Source organism: Strix uralensis, chromosome 7 (assembly GCF_047716275.1).
Source record: "Strix uralensis isolate ZFMK-TIS-50842 chromosome 7, bStrUra1, whole genome shotgun sequence".
Classification (NCBI taxonomy): domain Eukaryota; kingdom Metazoa; phylum Chordata; class Aves; order Strigiformes; family Strigidae; genus Strix; species Strix uralensis.
The window spans coordinates 36,123,434-36,137,736 of NC_133978.1; the positions used below are offsets into that span (position 1 = coordinate 36,123,434).

A 14,303-nucleotide genomic window follows, 5' to 3' on the forward strand; every position below is an offset into this window, starting at 1 on the left:
TATTCATAGTGCTGAACAAGTCTTGTCTTCATAAAATTAATTTAAAAGTCTGTCAGATGAGAGACACCGCCCAGGTCTGGGTGGTAGCTCCCCAGCATCTGCAGGCCACCTGCACCATGTCGCTGGAGCCAGTGCCTACCCTAAGGGCTGGCAGCCTTCTCTGGGGGGCATCTGCTCTGACAGGGGACCGTGGGTGTGTTGCCTGATATTTATTGCTGTTTCATAACAGCATTTGCTATCTGGGAGCCTGCTCTGCTTTTTTTTTTAAATCTCTCTGAAGTTCCCAAAAGCCCTCCAGGCTTGAATCAAGACAATTTTATGTCAGGAGCAGCTTTTATGGTCTGACTCCTCATGTTTCTCAGATTCTCAGATAAACGTGATGCATGGAGTTACTCAGGAACAGCTGTTACGCTTTATGAATATTCCTCACCTTACTCAGGCCGCGTTTCAGGCACAAACCAGCCCAGTAGCAGCACTGGGGCAGCCTGGATTTTGGGCTTAATTCCATACAGTCTGGCCGTGACTCTGGGATGCGGTTGCCAGCAAAGCCATCTCCTTCTGTGTAACACTCCACGTAAACTGTCCCCTGCGGCTTACAAAGCGAAATAATAATGGCGATGAAAACGGTATTTTTTTCAAAAGGTGGTTTGTTTTTTTTTCCCCAGTTACTGCTGGAAAACAGGCGGGCAGGTACCACAGAGGGTGTGAGGGAGCTACCGCCCGCGCGGGAGCGCCGAGCAAATGGCGGCCGGGGGGGTGTGAGGGGGTGGGCCCGGGGATGAGGGGGCGGGGACAGGGGCGGAGCTTGAGGCGGGCGGAAGGCGCCAGGGCCAGGGCCGGGGCCGGGGGCGGGGGCGGAAGATGGCGGAGCCGGAGGCGCAGCCGCTGCTGGCTGTGGGACTGATCGGTAAGGGTCCCCCCGGCCCTGGGGAAGGGCTGTGGCGCGGGAGACTGCTGGGAGGGCCGGGCTGGGGCTCGGGGCTGGCGGGGGGTGCCGGTTAGCAGTGCCTTGCCGAGCAGCGGCTGCAGGGCCTGTCCCGACCGGGCGCCTGCCAGCCTGTGGTTGTGCTGAGGGGTGTCGCCTCGCTGGGGCCGGCGTCTCAGTCTGCCTCTTGCAGAGCTAAACCGTGCACAACTCGGGCAAAGTGTCTTGGGTTCGCGGCTTCTGAGGTTTCGGTATGAAAGCAGAAATAGGAAAAGCACGGGAAATCATAAATTAGCTGGTCTGGGCGCTCTTTGGTCAGTGCCTTGCTCATAAGAATGTGTATTCAGACTCTTGGTGCTTTTTTGACCTCGTGAAGCAGATCAAGAATGGATATTTATTAACACTTAAAAAATAAGACCCGTAGCACAAGTGCTGCCCTACAGCTTCAACCGTAGTGGCAGAACTGGGTGTCTGGGGTCAGGGTAAAGTGGAATTTTAATCTGATACCAGGAAACAACCCTGATTAACCCATCGATTTACTTCCTTGCTGCTGTTTGGCATTCTCACAGTGAACATCTTTCCACCATAGAAAAAGACACCAATGGAGATGCTTTGTGGGTTTGGTGTTACCCATCCATAACAGCTGAACTGAGGAGTCTGTTGCTGCGGAAGTGCTGCCTCACAGATGAAAATAAATTGCTTCATACGTTTGTATTTGGCCAGTATAAAAGGTCATGGTTCTACATCACAACTGTGGAAGTTCAAGATTCTCCAGCCTTGAAAAAGGTAGGACTTGGTCATCTGTTTTTTCAGTAGAGTGCAGGGAAGACTTCTGCAGAGTTTCCTCTGGAGTTTAAGCAGTGTTTTCCCATTGTATGCTGTGAGGAAGGGAAGGGATTCAAGGTTTTGTGTGCTCAACAGATGCAGCTCTTACCCAGCTAGCTAACCAGTCCACATTTTGTTCTTCACCAAGATGCATATTTGATGGAATTGCAGAGGGATTGAGATACTCATTACCCAATTTAGATTCCTTGTATTAAAATAGAAATGCTGTTTCATGCCATTATTTCTAGTTACTTTGCATTTCTACTTCAGCAAATTTTTTCTCTTTTTTTTTTTTGTCAAAAAAACTCTGCAAAGGGTGTCCGAACTATTGTTCATATAGAACTTGATGCTTTTTTCTTTTTTCTCGAAAGAGTTGAGTTGTATAAGTACTTTCTTTTCTACTGCTCTGGTAACTGGAAGACTGCAAATATACTTGTATGTTCTATACTTTCCCTGTTATGTAGTTCATTAAATTGTCTGTTAAGTTTATTCCATTTTTCATATTCACGCTAATTTTTAAGTAGAAAGATAATGTGGTAATTTTCATGCCCACAGCAAAATGTTGCTTGTGTTTCCTCACTCCAAGCTTACATCTCCTATGAACCTTAATGATATGAAAAAAGTAGAATAAAGTGTCCCAGTGCTGTCTCAGACAGTGGCAGTGGGAGATGCTATTTAAGGAGGACATGTGAGCCTGGTCACTGTCTGCAGACTTTTAGCCTCACACTGTCTCAGCCCACAGTCATTTGATTAAGGAAGTTAAAGAGTATTTCTGTTTGTGGGCCTGCTATCTGTGAATTTTTTTCTGGTCTCTAAATATATTGATGCTGTCTGCCTCCACAGCCTCCTTTGGCAACAGATTCTGGAAGTTTCCTACCTGCTGTGGGGAAGAAAAATGCCTTTCTCTTAAAATAATCTTATGAGATAAAAGGAAAACAACTCTATAAGAGTAGATTAAGCAAAAGATAGTATGTACTAGAGCTGACTCAATGGAAATGAGTCACATCAGAAATTTGTTAACCAGGCCTTTTCGGCAGTTAGTGACTGGGATCTGCCACTACTGCTCACTACTTTTTTTTTTTTTTTAATTGAAACACCTTGTCAAAGTACTGCAGTAAGTTCAATAATGTGAAAAAGACTGTTTGTATGGGGTCATTAAATAAGCTGTGTATTTTTCTGTGTGTGTCTTGCCCAGGTGACCCACTTCTCCATTGTTCTGATGGCCAAAGACTTCAACCCAGAGAAATATGCAGCCTTTACTAGGATACTGTGTAGGTCTGTATAAAAGCTGTTTTGATGTACTGCTGTCTGCACGTTTAGATCTTGCCAAGGCTAAAGATTAAATGTCATTGTGTTGTGTTTGCATTTGATCTAATGATCTGCTGGAAACTCAGTCCTACAAACTGTGACTCTGTTTATATAAATCTTTGATTTGAGCTTATCTTGAGTTCATGCAGGAAGTGTTGCATGGATGTCAGAGGCCCAGTAAGTTTCAGTGTGTCTTCTCCAGACAGACACCACCACCACCACTCACCCACCCACTCATTTTCTCTGAGAACATATTTTTAAAAGTATAAACATTTGGGAAGAGGTCAGTGCTGTGTAGTCAAAGGTCACCATGTGTCTAGTGAGCAACTTGCATCCCTCTACAACATCTCTACTGCAGACACCTCTTGCAACTCCTCTGAGCTAAGTACAGCACCCAGGGATGGTTTTGCCTTTCCTCTAGGAAAATGACAGCCCTCTGCCTCTCGAGGTCTGTGGCTCTCTCTTCTCTCTTCTTCCAACCAGGCTGCCATCTTCTCCTTCCCTTGTACCATTTGCTCACTTTCCTCCACATCCCCGTTCTCATGATCTCTCTCTGCATCTTTCTTTGCTCTTCCTTCAGTTCCCAAATTAGTCACGTCCTGGCTTTTGATACCAAGAGTATTCCCTGCGATTTTGCCACTAATTGGATGCAATTGTGAGGTTATTGTATCGCAGACGTGGGAATGCTGTTGGGCTTACCAGTTCTGCAGGGCACTGAAAAACAGATTGTTCTTTTTCACTGAAATACGAAATACCAGATTCACTGTGAAACACATTAATGCTGATTTATCAGCTAATATTTCTTTTCAAATCCAGGATGGATTCCTTTAAACATGATAATTGAGTTTCAAATGTGACATAGCTTTGTATTATAGTTAATATGGAAAACAGATAGTTGAGAGCTTCGGTGCTATTCCTGAAGTACCCTAACCTGTGAAATAGGTTATGGTGTGTCTCTGCTGTCTGGAAGACAGCTAAAAGTGTGTGGGTTTTGTTGGTGTATGGTTGTTTTGTGGTTTTGGTTTGTGGTTTGTTTTTTTTTTTTTTTAAATGAATATCAAGGACACGTCTATATTTTTCTTTCATCATTTAACAGAGTAGGGAAAAGTGTCTAATGATACTTGGGTAAAAAAATTAAAAACTAACTAGTCATATGGTCTGCATGTAGTAACAGAAGTTACTGTAGTAGTTGCTCTTTCATAAAGCAGGTACCTTCCAAGTGTGCAAAGAATCCTTCGTCTGGACACCTGCTTACACCTTTATGCTGTGTTTCTATGTTGGTAAATGTTGGTTCTTTCATAAAATAGGAGACTCAAATAAAAATACAAGGTAGTTTTTTATCCTGAAAGACAAACATGTTTTTGTGTGCATCTTGAAACACTTCTATTTTAGTATTTTATAAATGAACCAGGTGTGCAAAAAATAAGAATTCTTGCCAATAATACTGCTATTTGTGATACTGTGATTTTCTTTTTTCATGTCTGCTGGTACTGATTGCAGTCAAAATACCAGACTCTTTTCTTTTCACACAGAATCTACTTGAAGCATGGAAGTCCAGTTAAAATGATGGAGAGTTACATTGCAGTCCTTACAAAGGGGATCTGCCAAAGCGAAGAGAATGGATCTTTCCTCAGCAAGGATTTTGATGCTCGGAAGGCTTATCTTGCTGGTTCCATCAAAGGTTAATTAATACCAGAAGTCTCTATTCTGATTTCTTTTGTACAATATAAAATATAATCCAGTTTTCATGTGTACTTCAAGTAAATAATGTTAACAGTATTATCTCTGCTGCTATGATGAAACTTCTTCAAAAAACAAATTATAATAAAAGCACGTATATCTTTTCTATAAAATAATTTTCCTCTCTAGATATAGTTTCTCAGTTTGGAATGGAAACAGTTATCTTATATACAGCACTGATGTTAAAGAAGAGAATTGTAGTGTACCATCCTAGAATAGAAGCTATCCAGGAGTTTACCAGGTACTTTGTCAATCCCTACCTCCCCACCCACCCCCAAAAGTCCAACAGATTTTGAACCTTTATTAAGAGAAATGCCCATATTCTGGGAGAAAAAAATCTTTCTTAAACCTGTTTATTGAAATTCTGCTAAATTCCTCTTAAGGCTTTAACCACGTGTTCATCAACTCAAGAGAAATTTGACTGTAGAATGAGTGATGAACTCTGCTTGCACTGATAGAAGTCTCTACTTCATGTATATGCATGCCAAATGAGACCTAGTCATACCAGTTTGTTCTTAGGACATGCATTTCATACTGTGAAACTTTAATTAATATAAGTAAAAATCTACTGCGTGTCAAGTACCAATCTAATTTCTCTAGGACTTTGCCTGCTTTAGTGTGGCATCGACAAGACTGGTCAATTCTTCATTCATATGTCCATCTAAATGAGGAGGAAGTGGAAGCCTTAAAAGCCTGCACAGGTAGTGATAATTTATTAATCAAAAATATAAAGAAAATTTAATTCCATTTTCTGTTGCTGCAAGGTCTTGCTCTTTGGGGGGAAAAAATGGTTACTTTGCTGTTACTGTTATTGTTCAAAGTTAAACAACATAATTTTCTTGAGGAAAAGGCAAATCAACTAAGCAAGTATGTTAAAAAAAATAACTAGTTAATCTGGTGTTTCTGGGTGGATCCATATCAGCCTACCCCTAATCACAGATGCAAAGCAGCTTTGAGACTTTTTTGTGATCAGAGGGATTGAAAGTCACTGTTGTACAGAAGCAGCTCACTTTAGACAAGCTACTCCAACTTCTACACATAGCTAGTAACTGAATTTTTAGGATTTTTTTCTTTTCCAGTTCCTAATTCTGAAGTTCCAAATTTTTATTCTGAGTGCTGTCAGTGAAGTGTCTGGTTCCTAATCACAGGTAGACTTTACCACCAGCTATGTAGGAGTTTGATCTGTGTGACACCTTGCTGTGTATGCGTAGTACTTAATGCATAATCCTGAAAGAGGCCCTTGGTGTATGCAGAGATTAGCCTGACACATAACGTGACAATTAAGAGTCTTTTTTGTACAGAATACTGAGCAAGAAGACTACTCATCTTCAATATTTCTACTACATTACCGACAGTGCTTGTTTTAACTCACTAAACGTCTTCCAAAGAGAAAAGCTGCTCTAAGTTTCCTCACCTGGCATGCTATAAACAAGAAAATCTGCTGGTTTTATCTGGAGATTCTTTTAAAGAGGAAGTTCAGTGGCTTTTTCATTTGCAAATGAATAATTTTAGTAGCATGGTAGGAAGAGAGTTTAAAATTTCAGATCGATAACTTTTTTATATTGCATGTAGTGTTAATGGTTCGTCCATGTTCACAGCAATTTTCGAAGTTGATTTTTAAGCTCCTCGGAAGCATAACGTTCTGCTGGATGCGCTTGTTAAATGACAATATCAAGAGAGCAACCTAGGCCTAATGAGTCTTACGTCAAACTCTTAGAACAGACTTTAGGACTGTGATTTTCCTCAATATCTTGGTTTTGTTTTGGTTATGAAGATTATAATCTTGCCAAAATTCTGCTCTCTAGGTTACATTGCTGGATTTACAGATTCTGAAGTGAACAGTAGACCAGACCTCTATGATGTGTATGTGAATTTGGCAGATAGTGAGATCACTATTTCCCCTGTAGTAAAAGGTTGGTTGCTTTTTATATTTTGTATTTAGAGGCTATTTATTCCAGAGTTGATTGTAATTGCTGAACCTTGCTGTAGGTCAAGCAGTCTTGATCCTTCTTCCATCCAGGGTCTGAAAAGTCAGTATGTAAGCTGTCTTTCAGTTTTACTGAGACCCTGTAAGACTGGTGAAAGTTGCAATTTGGAAAGACATGCTTCATCTTCCAACAAATGTACAATTGAGATTTGAAACCATCCATATTAGTTACATGGAAGAGACATTCAGCTGAGTGCAGAGATACCACATGAGTCTTTAGAAAAACATTGCATTAAATACTTGGAGACTGGGGACTATTTGAAAGGAAAGCTTATATGTTGCTTGTCATCTTGCTGCTCCTTATCATCTGCTTTGGGCCACTTAGAGGTAGACAATTTGCCTGTGCTGGCATGGCTGCTGATATGTCAGGTTACTGCCTTTACTGATAGATATCAAATGACAGTCATGAAGAGGACTCCTTGTTTTGGCTTGTTATTCATAGGTATTTCTAGATATCACAGAAAATGGTCATTTTATACTAATGTGTGCTTTTTTTTTTCTTACTCAGAGGCAATGACAATGGGAAAACTTCACAAAGAAATTGGACTACTAATTGTTCAATCTGCAGAAGATCCAGATAAATCAGACAGCCAAGTCATTAAGGTTAATATTTTTATTTTTAAATCTAGTCAAATTACTTCTATTGCTAAATCTTGGCAGAAGGAGGGGAGTAGGAGGAAGATTGTCCCTGAGAATCGGTCTGTCTCTTCTACCCTCTGCGTTATTACAAATGAGCATTTTTATTCTTCATATGGGTTTTTAAGGATGACATACTTGGTTTATATTATCTCTTGGGTAATCACATTGCTGAAGAAACTTCAGAAACAATATTGATTATAGGACTTCCAGTAAAATTAGTTTCCCGGTTTTATTCTACAAAGCATGTTATTTTGCTCAATACCTTTGAAAAAGTCCTACGGAGCTATGGCTTCTCAGCTGTAAAGCCTGATTTTTATGATGATTTTTTTCACTTCCTCCTCTGTCTAATAGATTATTAGTCATTTCACAACTGAGCAACTTAGTGAAAAGAGCTCAGGCCAGTGAGAGGAGCCTGTGGAGTGGCTGTGCTCCCTTTATTCAACATCGCACAAAGCAGGCTGAAGGGCTGTTGCAAGTTTCCCTTAAAATAAATGGGGTCTTTATTTAAAATTAACTATTTATTTATAATTATTTGCTTTTTGCTCTGTATTGATTTTTCTTTTTCAGTAAGTGTATGTTAAAACCTGTTATAATACCTCATACTATATTCATGGTTGGTTGTTTTTCTGTTCTTCAAGGATATTTCTCTGAAGACAAAAGAAATCTTGGCTACTTTAGCCTCACTTACTGAAGTTTCCGATGGCAATGAAAAACCAACCCTTAACTCTGAGGCCCTGAAACAAAAGCGATTTCCACCAGCTACAGAAAACTTTCTTTTTCATTTAGCAGCTGCTGAACAAATGCTCAAAATCTGATTTTGATGCACCGCAGTGTTATGGACCAACTCAGAAATACTGTCTTTGCCATACAGATAGGTATACTTGATACTTTATATGGAAAAATTAAAGGTATAAGAGTGAATGTCATATTTACCACGATATAATGCAGAATATTGGAGCTTGACTGGGAACATATGGAGGCATATTTGGGAGCATTCCTGGTGTCATTATCTTTCCCCAACTATAACTTTGTATATATGGCTCCTGTATTTCATATCACAACGTGAGTGTGTAGACAAGCAGCATAGGCCTGTGTGTCCTGGCTGTGCTGTTTGTGGCTGTTTGTCCTGCAGGTTCGAGGTGTCGGACATCTCTGTTCTTGCTCTGACTTGTCTTCCTGGGGTCTGGAACACGGGCTGTAACGCATGTGCTGTAAAACCAGTGTGGTTTGGATGTGCTAGTCTCTGCACAGGGATACACGGAACGTGCTGTTGGTCTGAGTGCTCATTCTGGGCTTCAGGTATGTCAGTCAGCCTGTCAGATACTGCTCTTGCTCTAGACTGCCCCATACCTGGGAATCCCAAATAAATGGACAAGTTCTCTTCTTTCTACTTGAAAGTGTCTAGGTGTAAAAAAGGATGTCTGGGAAAATCTGATGTGGTAGCCTTAGTATATAAAGGAAGAGGTATTCTAAAGCTGGGAGTTTTTGCATCTCTCTTACACTCTTGCCTTAGAGGTTTTTTCCCCCTTTCACTCCATGCCACGCCTCTGGTAGTGGGAAAAGAGGACTTTTGGAACTTCCTAGGGGGCTCACAGAGAAGTGCTGCTTTACAGCTGGAGTCATTTAAGAAGGGGTTCTCTGCTGAGAAGATACCTGGCCATTCATTCCTGATCCATTTGACAGAAAATCAGATTTGTTAAAGCCTAATGGACTAGAAATGTTCAGATGGCCAGGTACCACAGGTAGAGCATCAACCTCTTAAACTGCTTGAGCTGTAACACAGGTACTATCTGATGGTGCTCTTTGTAGACTAAATGTAGATGGAAACTTTTGAAGTTACAGTGAAAACTGGGAAATAGTTTAGAGAAAATTAAAATTTGCTTACTTATTTGGTTGCATAGCCATAACTCCAGAGATTTTTTTTTCATTGAGCAGCCTGAAACTAACTGCTTTGTAATCTTCTGAGAAGAACTTAGATTCTTTGTAGGGAAATACTCTGAGCCAAATGATCTGTATTTCTTCAGAAATGTCCACAACAAATCACTCAGTTCTGCAGTAGCACTTTGTTATAAGAAAAAATAACCTTTTTCCTGGCCTTTGTACAGATAGGCTGTGGCATGTTGTTTTACATAGAGATTTTATACTTATGATTAAAACTTTAGTAATCAATATTTATATTGTTAAATAATTGGATGTTTGTTATTCTGAAACTGGTAGAGCTCATCAATAACTATGTGCAAGCAATATTGGTTTGAAAAAGGGTTGTCCTTTTGTTATGTTGCATACATTAAGGGAATCTATTTTAGAATGTGGGTAAGGAATATGGCATCTGTATGAAATGGCTAGTTATTACAGTCAGTAAATGAAAGTGCTTCAGAATAATCCCCTATTTTCAGGGGTATGAAATTCTACCTTAAACACTTACTCTGCAGTTTAAATTCTGAACACAGAAGAGTGTGCTTTTTTTTTTAACTTTGAGAAAAATACTGCAATTGCCTTCATTTACCTGCAAGTGCTCTGCAGCTTTTTCTCACCATTTGCCCATTGTTTTTTCTTAATGATTCTTTAGTATTGCTGCTTCTGGTTTGGGACTTCTACAACAGTTGGAATAGCACAACTGCAAAATTATGCTGAAAATTCCATTCAGGACCTACTTTAAAGTCCACTGAAATGGAAGTCTTTCACCAAGAAGAACCTGACCATGCTTTCCGTCATCTGTCTTAACACCATATTGTAACTGAAGAAATTCACATAGTTTCTCATATTAACAAATAAGGTATACCATTAGGGTAGTATGGGTGTTAGACAACCACAAAAAGCAGAGAAGCTCAGTTACAAACTAAATATTGAATGCTTACTTTGCTTTCTGTTTTGGAAATATTTAAGTTGAAAGTCTTGGTGTTGTGTTAGATCTTGTATTCTGACGTTTGTGCGAAACAAATGAAATGCAATTTTGCACTTAAGGAACTGGACTCATAGCACGCTTATGTCATTAAAAAAATCCTGAACAGTCTATCCTTTAATTTATGTAAATATATTCCTGAGTAGTTCTGACCACTGAGTCACAGGCCTTGGCTCTTAGTTTCTCAATACTGGGATTAAGCTACAGCTTGATGTTTAGGTCAGAAATGTACTACTATATATTCAAACAGTTTTGTTGTATGTGCGCTTTTTTTTTTTTGTCAGCACTGAGGAAGTTGTATTGGCTTCCCTCAGCTTCAGTACTTTCACGAGATTGTCCTAATGTTCTTGAATTTTCATAATGACTGTTGACACTGTTTCCTCTCAAAAAGGTTTAGAATAAAATAGAAAAATCTGGAGGGTCAGGACAGGGAAAGATTTCTGCTTATTTCTCACTTCCCTTTCCCCAGGATGCATGCGAGCAGAGTGTGTGTGCAGTTGCTGGTTTTGCAAAGTCAGATGACATCCTTTCTTCTTCCTCCTAGAAGCAAAGACTGTGTAAAATTTTCATTCATGCCTTCTCATCTTACTGACTTTCTGTTCTTGGATAAATACGAAGTGGTGAATGATGGTTCCTGTTGACCTGCTAGGAGACATGCCTCCAAAGGGCATGCAGCATGTAGAATAATTGAAAGCCTAGAATTCAAATAAATTGCAGCACTGCTCCTTCCTCAGCTGAGGCAAAAGATACTCCCTAAGCACTCCACCTTGCTCGTTGCCGGTGTGAACCAGTGTGATGACAGCTGTAGCGTAACATCTGCGCTACGGTTGCAGATACTGGAAGGTAGATAGTGAACAGAGCAAAGGCTTGCAGAGGGGAGCAGGACAAACAGTCAATCCCTTCAGTTGTGATTTTACTGAGTAAATTAGGCTAGTCCCTTAAGGCTAACTCTCTTGTTTCTAATGCTGTCACCCCTGGGGTTTTAGTCCCTGGTAGAAGCTGGCTGGCCTTGTTTTCCTCCATGGGCAAGTATGAGGGTGAATGTTTGGTTGAGAGCAATACAAGGCTGTGTAACCTGGAAAAAATTGATGCAGGACATCTGACAGCATCCGTCTTAAAACTACAGGCTGATTCTGATTTCAGCCTCTGACTGCTTCAGTCCCCTGTATACTGAAAGGGGTAATGAAGATGTGCAAATAGTGTGTTGTGAGATGCCATTTGAAGCAGCTGAGTTTCTAGATAAAAAAAACAAGCCATAAAGCTCAGTGTAGGAAGTTCACAGCTGCCTTACGCCCTCCCCTAGGCAGCTGTCTGGCTGGAGTCTGAGTCAGGGATCTTTGGTCAGGTGAGGTCATTCCTTGTAGCTGCTGAATGATGTGAGACTTGGAGGAGTCTCTAAAGGCTGGGCAACAGCTCCTTCCCGAGTGTCCCTGTGCAGCATGGGGCATGGTGTTCGCTCTCTGAGGGGGAAGGAGCCGCAGTGCAGGGCTCCCTCCCTGCCTGCATCCTTCCTTCCTCCACCCCTGTGGCCTGTGGGGATAAATGGGCACAACCACTAGCTGAGGAAGTGCTTTGATCTCAGTAGTTCCTAACAGGGGAGTGGCTGATTTATTTTTTTTTTTAAACTACATGAAAGGGACATGGAAGCCTCATTGTATATTCTTAAATTTCAAGATGACAAACCGAGTAGGTGGGGAACTGCTAGCAGGAGACTTACACCTTCCTTGAAGCCAAAACCTTCCATCTATTGTAGTTTACCCCACCTTAAACTGGTTCCACCACAAACATAGTGTCATCTAACACACCAGCCGGTGCTAAAGGCAGGAGGCAGACTTGCCTTGGGCTGGTGTGTTGTTATTCTATTCCAAGTTACAAAAGGGAAGGTCTTCCTCTAGGTGCTGACTCTCCCAAGTCCTTCAAACATGATGCTTTTCTGCTTGTCCCGGTCTTGTTGCCCTCACTTACTTCATCCCTCTGGACTACCAGCTGTCTGGTCCTGGCAGTTCTGGGTCTAGTCTTGTAATGACTATTTCAAGACTAAGGATGCCAGGGCCTTTTTAGCAACATATTTTCCCTGCCCTGATTTGGGAAGCAGCAGAATCACCCAGGCTGACAACTTAAACGGCAGGGGTCTTGCCCTCCTCTTCTGGAAAATTCTGATTAGGGCAATAGAAACATTTCTGAGAGTGGGGTAAAGGAAACAGGTATTTAATAACCCTGAAGGGGCTGAGTAGTTTAATATGGCAAATTTCAAGTCACGTATTCAGTAAGAAGCTGGTAGAGTTTGATAATGGGCAGCTCTAATAACAGACACTATTACCAGACCTATTCCATAAGCCTTACTCACAAAGTTGTAATGACATCAATTTGCTTAAAACATCCAAGTGTGGTGCCAGAGAATTTATAGCTTGTCTAGTTACCATGACGATTTGAAGTTCATGAATGTGTTACCTTCAATTTGTTAGCTTTGCTCTACTTTTTTGTGTTTTTTCCTCTTTGCTTCCACTGTGGTTCATGTAACTAGCATTTACTTTAGCCATTCTTAAATTATGTTTAAAAAAGGAGTGGGGAGAGGTGTGGGTCTTCATTGTAGTGCCAATTAATGTTTACTGAGAGTGGAATTAGACCCCATCTGAGTTTGTCTTTGGTGTGTTATTGAAATAAGATAAATAGAAAAATAGGGGTTTAGAGAATTTAACTGTAGGATGGTGGCTGTGCCACTGTTATTAAAGATTTGGAAGGAAACACACTTGATTGAGAGAGGCAGGCTGAGACTGCAAGCCTGTTCTACCTGACCCTGTGGTATGTAAGGAAGAACAACAGGGCAAACTCCTTCTCCCTAGTGTCCTCTCAGCTCAGGGGAGCTGAGACTGATGTGATCTTTTCTTGTGTCTTCTTTTGGCTGCCATTGGAGACGACATCTGGCTAGGCAAACCTTTGGTCTGACACAGGACAATTGCTTTTATTGCTTTTGTGTTGTTGACTGTGATGGGATTTTACTATGTACTTAAGAACACGACCCACAAAGGCAAGGCTAAGCCATCTCTGTTGAGTTCAGTAGGTGTAAATGAGCATTTACCTTTAAAAATTCACTACAGTCCTCCAGTGGAGCGCGCAAACTCTTTGCCACTCTTAGGTTGGGCAACTTACAGACAGTATCCACACAGTCTTCCTGGAACAGCTTTACAGCATGTTCCCCTCAAGTTACAGCTCCTTACCCTGGGCTGCTACTCCCCTCTCCTCTTTCCTTGTCTGACCCTTCCCTGCGGTAAGTTGTTAGAGGAAGGCTCAAAAAACGCAGAACTCAAACAAGAAACTAAACTCAACCCCCTACTTCCTGCTTTTGTTCAGTGCCAAAAGCACAGCAGGAACTGTTTTCCTGCGAGAGACCAGGCCTGCTCTTTCTCCTTACTTTGCTCTATGGTGCTGTCTTCCTGTGGGCAGGGAGTGGATTGGGAAGCCATTGGTTCCCTCACACTGTGGAAAGAAATCGAATCCTCCAGCAGGAGAGCAAGGACCTGTGTATTGCGCTCTAAGGAAGTTAAATTATGGCAGACTTCAGAGGCTGTACTTGTAAAATTATTTCTGAGAAAGTAATTATCATGTTATTCAGTGCATATTTATCCTTGTCACGCACAGCCTTAGCAGGACCTCACATACATAACATCTTCGGTGACCTCAGAGCCACCTCTCCCATGACCCCTGCCTATAGTTATCACAACCACAGGGTCTTCTACCCCACTTGTGGAGCTTCCTTCTACCTTGTTCCCCCAGGAGAAGGTCTGATCTTGATTTTGTGGCAGGTCAGCAAACCATCTGAAAGCAGCTGTACTGCGCCAGACCAAAGATCTGTTCAGCCAAATGTCATATCCCAGTGGCCACCAAAAACAGACAGGAGAGCAAGAGCTGTTTACCCCTTCCACACTCCAGTAGTATGGAGCTTATGAACTTTTGCTTTTGTAGTTTCCATGAATTTA

The 14,303-nt window shown here is 41.3% G+C and overlaps 1 protein-coding gene across 3 annotated transcripts; it reads left to right on the forward strand.

Moving 5' to 3' along the window:
• Nucleotides 1-835: 835 nt before the first annotated feature.
• DENND10 (DENN domain containing 10) lies at nucleotides 836-10,437 on the forward strand. Of its 3 annotated transcripts, none has more exons than XR_012629731.1 (10): nucleotides 836-907; nucleotides 1,515-1,711; nucleotides 2,946-3,025; nucleotides 4,591-4,739; nucleotides 4,928-5,039; nucleotides 5,399-5,499; nucleotides 6,604-6,711; nucleotides 7,294-7,388; nucleotides 8,063-8,723; nucleotides 9,994-10,437. XR_012629731.1 is itself a non-coding variant. In XM_074875398.1 (9 exons), exons 1-9 carry the CDS (start codon nucleotides 862-864, stop codon nucleotides 8,237-8,239), a joined length of 1,065 nt encoding a protein of 354 aa, XP_074731499.1. In that variant the 5' UTR covers nucleotides 836-861; the 3' UTR covers nucleotides 8,240-10,437. The 3 variants fall into 3 exon arrangements, 1 of the variants encoding a protein (XP_074731499.1); XR_012629732.1 differs by having other exon boundaries at nucleotides 8,063-8,299; nucleotides 8,557-10,437; XM_074875398.1 differs by having other exon boundaries at nucleotides 8,063-10,437.
• The last annotated feature ends 3,866 nt before the right edge of the window (nucleotides 10,438-14,303 follow it).